The sequence below is a fragment of the Mesitornis unicolor genome, unplaced genomic scaffold (genome assembly GCF_000695765.1).
Source record: "Mesitornis unicolor isolate BGI_N332 unplaced genomic scaffold, ASM69576v1 scaffold50826, whole genome shotgun sequence".
NCBI classification, from domain to species: domain Eukaryota; kingdom Metazoa; phylum Chordata; class Aves; order Mesitornithiformes; family Mesitornithidae; genus Mesitornis; species Mesitornis unicolor.
In genome coordinates this window covers 1-12,295 of record NW_010192622.1, presented here as the reverse complement: position 1 = coordinate 12,295, position 12,295 = coordinate 1, and the positions used below count along the sequence as shown (strand labels likewise).

At 42.5% G+C, this 12,295-nt stretch overlaps 1 protein-coding gene across 1 annotated transcript; it reads left to right on the top strand.

The window, feature by feature from the left end:
* Positions 1–220: 220 nt before the first annotated feature.
* LOC104542747 (tomoregulin-2-like) lies at positions 221–9,409 on the top strand (the record flags this gene model as incomplete). The annotated part of the gene is made up of 3 exons (XM_010187156.1): positions 221–330; positions 6,407–6,536; positions 9,383–9,409. Coding segments are annotated over 3 exons (267 nt in total), but the record flags the coding sequence as incomplete, so codon positions are not given.
* Between the last annotated feature and the right edge of the window lie 2,886 nt (positions 9,410–12,295).

Below are 12,295 nucleotides of genomic sequence, written 5' to 3'. Positions count from 1 at the left end.
AAAAGTGTGTGAGGCTGTGGGGAAATAAGGACTAATAGAAAGACTGAGGGATAAACAAGACTAAAAGTGGAAAACTGAGGACAGGGAAGGACAAAAGAAAATCTGGACTGTATGGTTTCATCAACAAGGTTATTGTGTTGTGTGCATTAAAATGTAATCATTCTGTATTGTTCCTCTAGCTAGACCAAAACTGACTTTTTCTTCCCTCTTTACCTTTGAGGTTATGATGACAGAGAAAATGATCTCTTTCTCTGCGACACCAATACCTGTAAATTTGATGGGGAGTGTTTAAGGATTGGAGACAGTGTGACTTGTGTCTGTCAGTTCAAGGTAAGAAGATTGATATTTCATTCTCTAATTCACTAATGGGAATACAAATCAAGGATCTTCCTTTATCACCTATCGCTTAGCAATTTATTTCTCTACGTGCTGAGAAGTTAGAGGGGAAAAGCCGGCAGGAGAACCAACTGGTGTCAAGACGAAATAAGTTTCTCTGGGAAAATGCAGATGCTGTGGCTTTAAATGTCTCTTTGGGTCTGCAGTTTCAGGTTGTACACTTCTGATTTTTCGTCTCTGCCCTTTTAGCAAGGATTTAGAGTCCTTTCTAAATTCATTCCTGATACAGATCATGGTTTATTGTATTCGGAGTTCTGATCTAGTTAAAGAAATGGATCTGTAATGTGCTTATGCAATATTTTCAGGAAGGGCTGCATGGTGACAATGCTTCTGCCTGTTTATCTGCCCAGCTGATCAGATTAAGGAGCAATCCCTCTGTTCCAAAATCATGAACTTCCTTTAGGTTTTATATAGTTTCAGAGGAGCTATTACTGAGTAGTAGGGATTTTTCCTTCTATTTCTGCTCTTTCCCTCTTGCAGCTATATCTAAACCTCAGGCATTTTCAAAGTCAGACCATTTCATTGTGAAGTATTTCATTTAATATGTTTTAGCCAACTCACAAACCAGCTGTGCTTTACATAATGACCGAAATAAAAACTGAACAAATTAAAGGAGTTTTAAGCATGTGCCAGCATGTGTTGTATGTATGTTTATGCTCCAGTGGTTCCTTGCATTTTAATGTGGATCTCTGAAGTTGTGGAACTTGTAATGCTGATTTGAGTGTTTACAGTAAAAGCAGGCCAAATAGTTCAAGATTGTGCACATCTGTAATGATTAATTTATTATTGAGCTTTGATAGACTATTTGCTTTGAAGCATGACAAGTATCATTTATATTTCCAGAGCCAAATGTGTCTTTGGAGAAAAGAAACCCAAGTGTGCAGTGTGTTCATTTGAAACAAAGAAGGAATTTTCTGTAAGAAGAGGAAGACAGTTCTTTGCTGAAGTGCTTGTATTTTCCATGTTGGGGCAGAGTTCATATTGACCATGGATTTTTTTTTTTTCGTTCCATTTCTAGTTTACATGCAATCAAAAATTCCATGTGGGAATGGTGTTTTGAGCATTTGCCTCAGCTCAGCATGTGTAGTGATTGAAGGGTTGGTCTGTTTCCTCTTTCTAGGAAAAATCTGTAGTGAAATGTCTGTGACTTGTCTCATTGCCTGCTGGTAAGCTAGGGCAGATGTGCCATGAGCATTGAGAACTTAGAGCAGCCACAGAGAGCGCTTGGGTCTTGTCTTTGGTCCCAGTTTGGTGTTGCCATTTGACATAAAGCAGTGGTCTCATCGACTAGAAGGAGCAAATCCAGATGTTGTTACCAACAAGGAAAAAGGCATTGGGGAGCTCTGTTTTCCCAAGGCTGGTCCCTGGTGATTCAGGATAAATGAAGCTAAGTAAACCTCTCTGGGCTGTATTGTCTCCTCTTTGAGAGGTGAACGCTATCTATATGCTGAGGTGAGCAGTTCTGTAGGGGACAGTTGAAACGGATTTAAGGAAACCAGATCATTGGTATATGAATATGTAAATGAGATCACAGTAATGAGTTGGACAATTGTGGGCCTGATCACTAGTAATTGGATTGAAATCAGCAGTAGTCTTTGGTTTCAGTGTGCTCTGGATCAGGCCCTGTGAACACTCGGAGCTCTTTGTCTTGATTTGAGCCCTCCGTGGAGCCACAGGGCTGACTGTGACCTTGGAGGGCAAATTACCTGTGGCTAATCCTGTGCTGGTGCGAAGGGCAGTGTGGTGCCGGGGGCTTCTGTAGTCAAATGCGTCTGCTTTGATACAGGCAGAGCTGGGGAAATGTTAGCTTCTCTTGTAACATCAGTGGACAATGTGACAAGCCAAAAAGATATGCCACCAGAGTAGAAAATTAATTTGTAGTGTGGCGTCTGAGGCTGGCCAAGTAAGGTAGAGCCAGTCAGGTAATTTGTGTCAGGAGTAAAGGGGGTCTTCCATCAGAATTCAGGTCCCCCATTTCAGTGGCAGCTCTCTGGGGTGATAGTGAGGAAATCAATAGCAGATGCCTCGTCACTATAATTACTTTTTATGTTTTCTCCAGAATTTGCCAGGGGCTTTAGCTGCAGCTTGAGAGAACAGACAAGGACGGAAAGCTAATTTTGATTCTGTACCGTTAAAAAAGTCCTGGGCTGGCCAGCCTGTGTCTTGAGGGGCTAGGGGAGGCAGAAGGTGGGAGCAGGGTGGCTGCAGTCTTGGTCTGGGATTTTTTTTTTCAAAACAGAATTGTAGATGCATGCTGTCTGTCCAAGTGGAGTTCATAAAATTAATTTATTGTTATTTGACATGATGAACATGATCAGACTGCTCTGGAACACCTGAGTTAGGCTTCCATCACTGGAGAGCAGGCAGGCACATGCTAAGTAATGAATTCATATTGGTTGGCTCTTGTTGCACTCTACTGCAAAGTGATAGCCCATTCACTAAATCCTCACAACAACAGACACACCTTGCACCGGTGAACAGCATGTCCCGGTCTGAGCAGTAAATGCAGACCTGTCCCCCTCTTGGGGCAGACCCAGGCCGTGGTGCTGGCTTGGTGGGAAGGCACTGGGCCAGTGCTGCCTCCAGGAGTGCAGCTGAGCGTGGCATAAGCCACCACCCCTTTCCGTCCCTGCACAGAGCAAACTCAACAGGTCCAGCAGACAGTGCAGAGCTGTGCCAGGAGATTGGAGACACAGCTCGCTGGAGTCTGTACCCCAGTCTGCCCAAAGCCGTAGATCTGGCAGCATGGGTTCTCCCTCTCGGTTTTCATGAATGTATCAAAAAATATACCAGGGTATCTCCATCAATGCTGCACATCTTTTCACTTCAGTCACCAGGACTGTGGACGTTCATTGGTTTTAACATGAGGAAGGACTCCAGTTTTCATGGATGTTGGTTCCCTCACATGCTCCAGTGTTTGTGGAGCTGGAACATCACCTGACAACTTGCAGCATTATTTTGTTTCCAGAATATATTTTCATGCTGCTTGGTTCAAAACATGGGTGACGTTTTGGGAGCAGTTAATCCATGAGGGTGGGAGGAGGTCAAACTTTTAACAGTGTTACATGTTACCATTTTCTTTCCAAAATAGATGATGTGCTTTCAGGGCACAGCACTGACCCCAACGCTGCAAAGCTGGCTTGTCTCTGGTTATGATAGTGGGCCCCCAAGGCTGCTGAGAAAGGCAGCCTTTGACTGATACTTGGAGGGACTGAATACACATCCATTTCCCCTCTCTACAGCTGTATTTTACAAACCTCCATGCAAAAGAATTGGACAGTATGACACTATGCTGCTGGGTTTAGTGGGAGTTTTGACATGGATGTCCCCGAGTGCTTGATTAGACTGACTTTAGGAATGGAGAATGATTCTCACATCTAGGGCTTGGCCTGTTGAGCCCTAAACCAATCCCAACAATGTGTCACTAGATTGAGGAAACTATGACAGTCAAGGTCTAGTATCTTTCAATACTACCAGGAAGTGTGTTATGACAGTGAAGAGCTGTGAGTCCTGGATTCAGTGTGGTCATGTACAAGAGTCTAGCTCTAGTGGGTCAGGAGTAACCTGGTGACTAACATCACAACCTTCTCATCGGTGGTCTTGTTTTCTTTCCTGGGTAACTTCCGCTACAGTTTTATGATGGCTTTCAGAGCCATCCCAGCTCAAAGCCAAGGCAGAATCCTTCTGGAAGCTCTCACTTCTGTTGTTTCCTGTGACTCATCAGCAGTCCTTAGATTCCTGCCTTTTCCATCTGAATACCAGATGTCTGAAGGCAATGGTGGGAAGAATGGGCAGCAGTTGAAGAAATGCAGCTGGGACCATCACAGTCTGAGAAAGTAAAGGCTGCTTCACCTGTGCTTATCATGGAGTACCCTCTACCTCTGCTGGCCAAAGCCATGCTTGAGTGTGGCAGGAGAGCCGCAGGAGAGATGGGGAAACTCCTGCCACAAGAGTTAATCCTTCCTGGAGCCCTGGTGTCTTTCAGATGTGCTTTAAAATCACGAAACTTTGGAAGAAGTTCCAGCCTAGCTCATAGCAGCTCTGTCAATGGTTTCTGTGGATCAGGGTTTCACTTTTACTGCTGTATGCTGTTAACGAGGGGCCGTCTAGCCTTTCAGATTCACAGCAGAATCAGTATAAAAGATTGCCTCTTGCTCTGGGAGAAACCACCAGAGAGTTTGCTACTGTGTTTCTTGGGAACAGGATCCAACGTTGTTTCTACGTATAACAGAGCCTGTTGAGATACTTTGGGCCAAATTTTGCAGATTGCTCTGGCAAAAAGTCCCATGGGTGACAAGCAGATAGGATGTGTAAAGCAAGCATGATTTGATGCTTCATGCTTTAAAAAATGTGCATGATTGTGTTAATTGTCCTGGTTAAGTATTCCAGATCAGTCTCCAACAATTGCTGTTGAGCTTCTAGATGAAGTTGGCATTTACTGCTTGAAACATTGCTCAGATTTGGAACTTAATGGTGAAGATAGAGCAGAAACACCTTTTCATCAGCTGTTTAAAATCTCTGCATGGAGGAGCCCTTCATTAGGAGTGGAAGGAGAGGACTTCTACTGTTGTGACTGCTGGTTTTCTTTCTTTTCTGAGGCAAGAGTGTGCTGAGGATGGGCAGCAGCTTGGGAAAATTTAAGAAAATACAATGCATAAGGAAAATGTCATTTGATTTGGCCCAGTCAAAATGTCACTGACCAACTGTGAATAATTTCTTGGCAGCTGCTCTGTGTGGAGGCCTGCAATTAATGCAATCTATGCAGTTGTTTGTGTTAATCACTTCTGTAGTCATTCATTTTGAAGCGTATTTGATGTTCATATTCGTGGAATTTCAGTTCTGCATTTTACATTGTGCCTGATGAACACACCTCAGACATTTTTTGGCATAATAGAGATAAATAGAAAATATGATTTCTTTCTAATTTTTACTTGGATTTAAGCAGAGGTGAGCATTTGTAAATAATAATTGTGATAATTCCATTTGTTATAATTAAACAATGAGGCATACCAGGAGTATGGTAATCATGAGATAATCATATCCCTGGTATAATTGCCATGTACAGGGTACATCTAAGTATTTCTAAGCCTCAGAGTGTTATTATCTTATGATAACTGCACCCGGTAGGTTGCCCAATTTTCAGTATAAAATGGAATTATTTTTATTAAAATGAACAAGAGAGGGCAAAGCTGTTTTTCAGCAGTAGAGGGAACGAAGCAGGCAGTTTGCAGAGCTGAGCAGGAGTTTGAGCTGAAGGAGAGGTGTGTGGTGTGCATAACTCCTGTGCTCTTCTGTGTGCTGGCTGAGCTGCCTGTGGTGCTGCCGCTCCTGCCCGCCGGCCGCTGCAGGGAGAGCTTTGACCTTCCCAGAGCATCCTGGGCGCAGCTCACTGGGAACAGAAACGTCTCTGCAGAAAGAGGGATGGGTCTTGATCATAGGTCTCTCAGAAATAATTTCCCTCTGTCCAATCGGTTCTAATTATGGCTAAGTACTTAAATAGAGAGTTATACACACACAGGCGGACACTTCTGAATGTGCCAGCAACTGTCTCTCTAGCAGTGAGGATGTGTATGTGCAGAAGGAGGGGAAAAGTGAGCCTGTTGGTTACAATTTGTCTGTAGCCATCCAATGGAAACACATGAGCCACTACTGCAGATGCCAGGAGCCGGTTGTCTTACCCGTATTCCTTCCCTGGGAACGCCCCAGTTGTTCTCACGGGGAGAGGCCTCTCTGGGGACACTTATTGAACACTTTGACCATTCAGATTACCTTTTCCCTAACCTGTTCAAGTCTGATTTATGCTCCTTTGCCTTTTGTCTTTTTAAACATCCCCCCTCCCTCTCCTTTAGTAGCTGTAAAGGTGAAGAGGAGGGTCAGTGTCTCCCCCAGTGGTGTTTTCCCAGGGTTTTAATACTGGAAGTGGGCGGGGGGGCAGATGGGACACCCAAATGGATGCTGTGCCACCCTCCTTGTGTGACTAACACTGCTGCTCTCTGTCCGTTCCCATCAGTGTAACAATGACTACGTGCCCGTGTGTGGCTCCAACGGCGACACCTACCAAAATGAATGCTACCTGAAACAGGCTGCCTGCAAGCAGCAGAGCGAAATACTCCTGGTGTCCGAAGGATCGTGTGCCACTGGTACGTACAACATGCTCCAGGCTGCCTACGCATCTTGCCATGCCTCTCAACCAAATAAACTGTGGATGGCAAAAGGCATTTGAATCCCTGCTTTGAGTTCATTACAGGTTAATTCTTTGCAGTCTTCGGAATGAAAAGTTGCTGTCATCTTTCTCTTTTAAGTAACTAACTCAGTATAGGCTCACAGCTATGGTACAGCATACCCTTGACACTGTTTTGAAAAGTACAGCACAGAAGTTGATTTCTTTTTTTAATATGTATCTTGTGCTCCTGATCATCCTGTGTGCTGCATATACTTCTGAGCTGCTCCGACAAGTAACTGGAAGCAGATTAAACGAGCAGATGTCTCATAAATGGGCATCTGGATTACCACAAACCTCTCCATAATCTGGAGAGATAGAACTGGAGCATTATTGCCTGCAGTCCAGTTTCTTAGGTTTTTCCTTATGCATGTAGGGCCAGATTCCCAGCTGATATGATGCAACAGACCACTGGTTGTAATGAGCCCTGCCAATTTATACCAGCTGAAGATCTGGCCCAAAACATTCTTAATGATTGTGTCTGTACAACAGAGGTTTTTACTGGACTTGTTGGAAAAATTCATTAAAGAGCATATGTGAAAACTGACTGACATTTGAGACCTCTTTGCTTAACACTGACCATCGTGAGCTGTTTGTGTCCGTTTTATGAAATGGCTAGAAAGGTGAATGAGCAAAATCAGTCACGAAATCCAAGCTGCTTATGTGCAGGAGTTCTTGATGTTTTTCTTTTGTGCTTAGTGTCTGTTAGCAGTGGGCAGTGAAGCTACCTTTGAAAAAGCAGGAGTAAGTCTTTGTTCTTGAGAGAGTTCTTTAAGTTTAAAAGCAGAATTTTTTCTTAGCTGAGAATGGAGGAGTCAATAAAAAGTGCATTAAACAAACTTTTTGCAGTGCTGTAATTTTGTGTTTTGTACACCTGAAAGCATATAAACTTCTTTCCCTGGGAATAATGTTGTTCTCTGAAGCTGTCACCTCACGGTTTTCAAGAGAAAAAAATTATGCTGCAATTTTTTTGTCTATAAATTGGTATTAAATGGAGCTCAGGCTGACAGAGCCTATTCTAGCATAGGTTTTGTTCAACTTAGTAATTTCTCTCAGCACAGCAACTGATCTTTTTTGGTTCAAACTTTTTTATTTAAAGGATAATTGCAGTGCATTGGTACATCTTTACTTAAACTGGCTTGCCTACTGTTGATGGTCATGTTGGAAGCATTCCCTCTGAAACACATTGTGGATTTCAGAAAAAGGAGAAAAGAAAAAAGAACTTTCCTGAGATCTTGACCATTTGGCCTCTTTTTCCCTCTCCCAAAGAGGAGGCTCAGCAGAGAAGAGAGCAGCCCTGTACCTAAGGTCTTCCCTGTGACACAGGGCGAAGACAAGATGTGGTGTGCAGGACCTCCAGCAGGCACCTGGGCTGCCGAGAGGTCCAGCAGCAAGTAGCTCTCCTGGCCATGACTGGCAGGGGTCTGGGCATTGAAGGGTAGGGGCAGGAGGAGAGACATGAGGTCTTGTTCCTCCAAAGAGCCAGGGAATATTGCAGTTAATTGCAGGAGGCAGGTGATGGTGGATGTTCATTTCTTTCTCTGTGCTGGGCATACCTGCCAAAACTGGCATACCTGGAAAAAAAAGTGCTTCCCAGAGCCATGAAGGCACTGCAATGAAGACTCCTTTCTTTACTTTTTCCGTGGTAGCTTATTTGGGAAAGTGCATCAGGACAGAAGATCACATCAGGAAAATGCAGGAGTTGATCACTGGCAAAACACCATCATTTTCTGTTCTCTTTTCCAACCCTCTTGCACATATCCCCTGCAGTCTTGCTATGTAAATCTACCATTTTAAGCCATTCCTGTGGCAGGTTTATTTAAAGATTTTCCTTTTTTAAAATGTGAGCAATAATGGCATGTACAAGCCAGTTCAGATCCACCAAACTGTGCTGTCAGTAAATTAGATCTAACAGTTCATAGGGTAACTGGATCCCAAAGCAGCCTTTTGAAACTCTATTAATCTTGATTCTGATAAATGGATAACCCGTACACTAAAAAGGAAGATGGGATGACAGTCTCCCTCCCTTGCCTGCAAAAGAAACTCCTCATATGGATTACTTCTAGTAACCCTACATGTGTGTGCATTTCTGTGCTTTGCCTTGCTTAGAAAGTTTCATAATAAAGCTCCAGGCTTGGCAATTTCATGATGTTGCACTTTCTAAATTTGTGATTCTTGTCATTCCAGCCAACAAAACATTGAGCAGAGGAAAAAATAATGCACTGTTTTGAAACTCAGCAACAACTTTGTGAAAAATGGAATTTTAATCATTGAATCTTTGAATAATAATAATTTCTATTGTTTATTCCAACTAGTTATGATCTGATGAGATGTCACTATTTTGTAAAGATAATGATGTGATTTTTCAATTGGTCTGGCCTTAAACAAATGGGTTTAAAAAATTCTCTTTGATGGTGTGGGTTTAATAGTGGCCAAGAGAAGTAACTTTGCACAACTGTTGGGAACAAAACTGTATCAGTCTCAGTACAACAAAATGAGGCAGAGGCTTATGAGGATGTTACAGCACTCCAGGGCTTATGTTATTTTAGTGTGACATAGAGACTTTAAAGAGAAATCGTTGAGACATGAGAAAGATGGCTTGAGTGAACTACGTTCCGATTAGATCTCTGTAATTTACCCAGGGATGACATCAAACATGAGATATGCTGTAATACACTTAACTGAACAGTTTTGCTTTGTATGCTTACAGGACATACTGTAGTACATGAATATAAATTTTTCTGTTTTGTTTTGTTTTGATTTCAGATGCTGGCTCAGGATCTGGGGATGGAGGTAAGAGACATCTTTTAATATCTCTATGCTTATGTGTACACACATTGTCTTTCACAATTTCAGATTGTAAGTGGATATGCTTTGCTGTTTAGTTGTTACACTACATATTGTCTTTCATTTAGCTTCTTCTCTGAAAAAAGTGACATTTTGCATTTTAGTCAAGCTGGAACCTCATAATGACATGCTGTTTTCTAGGGAAATTCAGAAAGCTGTGTTACTTCTAATATGACTTGGAATTATTCATAGGTTGTGCTAGGAGCTCTATCTCCATCTACTGTTACAGTTGCACTCATTTGTTTTATGCTTAGAGTAATATTTCTTTTGTTTTTAAACATGAGCCAAACCCTTGGCTCCTCCTCACTGGAGGATTCAAGCCAGATATTTTGTGTTAATGGAGAGTATTCTTTCAAAAATATGAAGAAATGTCACAGGGAAAGAACAATGTGTTTTTATAAGTACAGCAGCAGCAAAAATGAACATGGAAATAGTCCAAACCCTTTGCTGCATACAGGGGATACTGTCGTATGTAGGCAAAAGTTGAGGGTTGTTTTTTTTAAGTTCTGTCATTTATGGGTTCGCTTGTTTAACACTGGTCCTAGAGCTTGTGACTGATCCTTCTTGGAAGTATAAGTGCTGTGTCTGGGTAGTGCCCTGCACTGGGGCAAGAAATGTGATTTTTTGGAAGCTACTTGCATGGTGGAGCTGGTGCGGCAGCTGGGAGGACCAGGGCTAGTATGGGTGGCTATGGAAGATTGTCCTTAAAAGTTACCCTAATTTCTGCCCAAGGCCCCTGAGTAAGCTCTAGAAAGCCCCATGACAGGGGAAGAGCAAGGTCATCATCAAGCTAGGATGCTGCTGGGCTCCTCTTGCTGGGGCAGCCAGCAGGACCTGAGCCAAATTTCTGCATAAGACACAGACAGCAGATCTGGGCTTTTACCCAGGTTTATGGCAGGTCCTGGCTGAATTTGGGTTTTTCAAATGTAGTCCCATTATTTGGCAAAATATCACTTAGTCCTCGTGTAGTTTTGGTAACCAGTATATTAGAAAGCACGATGTGTAGCTAAAGTATTATTTTTACCTATGAAGTGGTCAACAACATGAGCATGAAGCACTTGCAAGAGACATGATTTTCTGATACTGGAATCAGGATGCTCTCTGGAAATCAGAGCACTGTAACATCCTTCAGATCTGGCTTTCCGAAAAACCATAATCTAAAATATTGCTATTTGCTTTCAAAAGTGTTTTCCAGCTATTCCTATTCTACTGCAATACCTTTTAAATTGTCTTTTTTAACTGTTATGCCAAAGAAATTTCTTATTCAGTGCTGAGCAGAAATCTACAGTTTAATTTATATTTATGATAGAGTTTTCACGCATATGGTCAATAAAACAGTTTTCAAATGAAGTTGCACAAAATTCATCACGTATTTACCAAGAAAAACAAATAAGGTTTTCAGTTTGTTTTGTAACTGGGGAGGGGGGGAAACAAACTTGGCCACTTTCTGAAAGTAATGGATTCCATACTCAAAAAGCATAGGAATTTAAAAGTGTGATTTCCAATCAGTTTAATTTTAAAAGCTAAGGTTTGCAAAAGAGAAGCAGAACAGGGCCTTGGGGACTGACTGACCAGATAGTAAGGAGGCAGATTTGTGAAGGAGACAGAACCAAGTTGGTGCATGTGTTTAAAGGTCTACAAAGCTGCCTTGTATTATTCAAGATTTAGTAGGCAGCTATGGCTGTTCTTAAAGTACAAAAGTATATTTATGTGCCCTAAGAAGCTAAATCCAGCCAAGTAAATGTTGTCACTACATCACTCTTTACTACACACGGTCTTGTTTTAAAAGCTGTATTAAATTTTGAATGTCATCACAGTTAGTCTTGTAAAATCCACTTCAACAATCATGAGTGGGATGCTTTTCTATGAGAAGCTTCAGGTCTTAGGCAATCTTGTGTGTTTTCTATTTTTAGGAAAATATTCCTTTCTTGTTCAGGCAGTCTTGGTTAACAAACTGCAAACCAGTGCAGCATCATTTCTTGCAAAACTGCAGCTGTAGGTACCTTCCCAGCTTGTCATAAATCAGAGTGGGGCTATGCTGGATGTTGTAGGTGCCATAGGTGCTGGATACATCTGCAGCGAGGTAGCTGAGATATCTCGGATGCTGGGAACCCTTCGGATTGGCCTTTCTCTTGCTGATTTGCCCCATTTCTTGCAGTTGCAGTGCTGGCAGGATGCAGGCTAGCGTAACGTTTTGGCATTGCTGTTTGCTTTATGTTCGGTCTCTGGATGTTGTGGGGTTTGGAGCTGGCAGACTTTCTGGCAAGGTTCAGGTTTGTACAGCTGTTGTGGTTTGTCTGCAGCCAGGAAGACTGAGGCTGGGAGCCCTGGGAGACCACTGTGTGGGTACAGGCAGGCTTAGCAATGCCTCTTAGGCATGGATTTGGAGGCTATGGTTAAAAAGACAAAGAGTGGATGGACTTCTACTTGAAGGCCCCTATAAGGGCTGATCTTTCAGTCTGAATTGCTGAGGACTGTCCTTAGCATCAGGAATGTCTTGTAGGTGGAAAAGGATGTTGCTTCTTACTGGAGTCCCTCCGTATTATTCTTGTAGCTTCCCTTAGAGTTTTGAGCATCAGTCCACAAGCTGTGAGACAAGGAAACCAGCTTTTCAACAGAGTTGTATCTTATGGTTGGATTTCTTTGGTCTGATAAGGTACACATCTGATAGAAAGTTAACTCAATCTGTGAACTAGTAGAGGACATTGCATTTTTCTGGTTACTGGATTATGGCGAGCTTCTTGCTTTGAGGTGGTTTCCCTCATGACAGACACTAGTTCAGCAGTCAGTACAGCATCTCCCTCAATTGAGCCCTTGTCACATAAAAGGCCC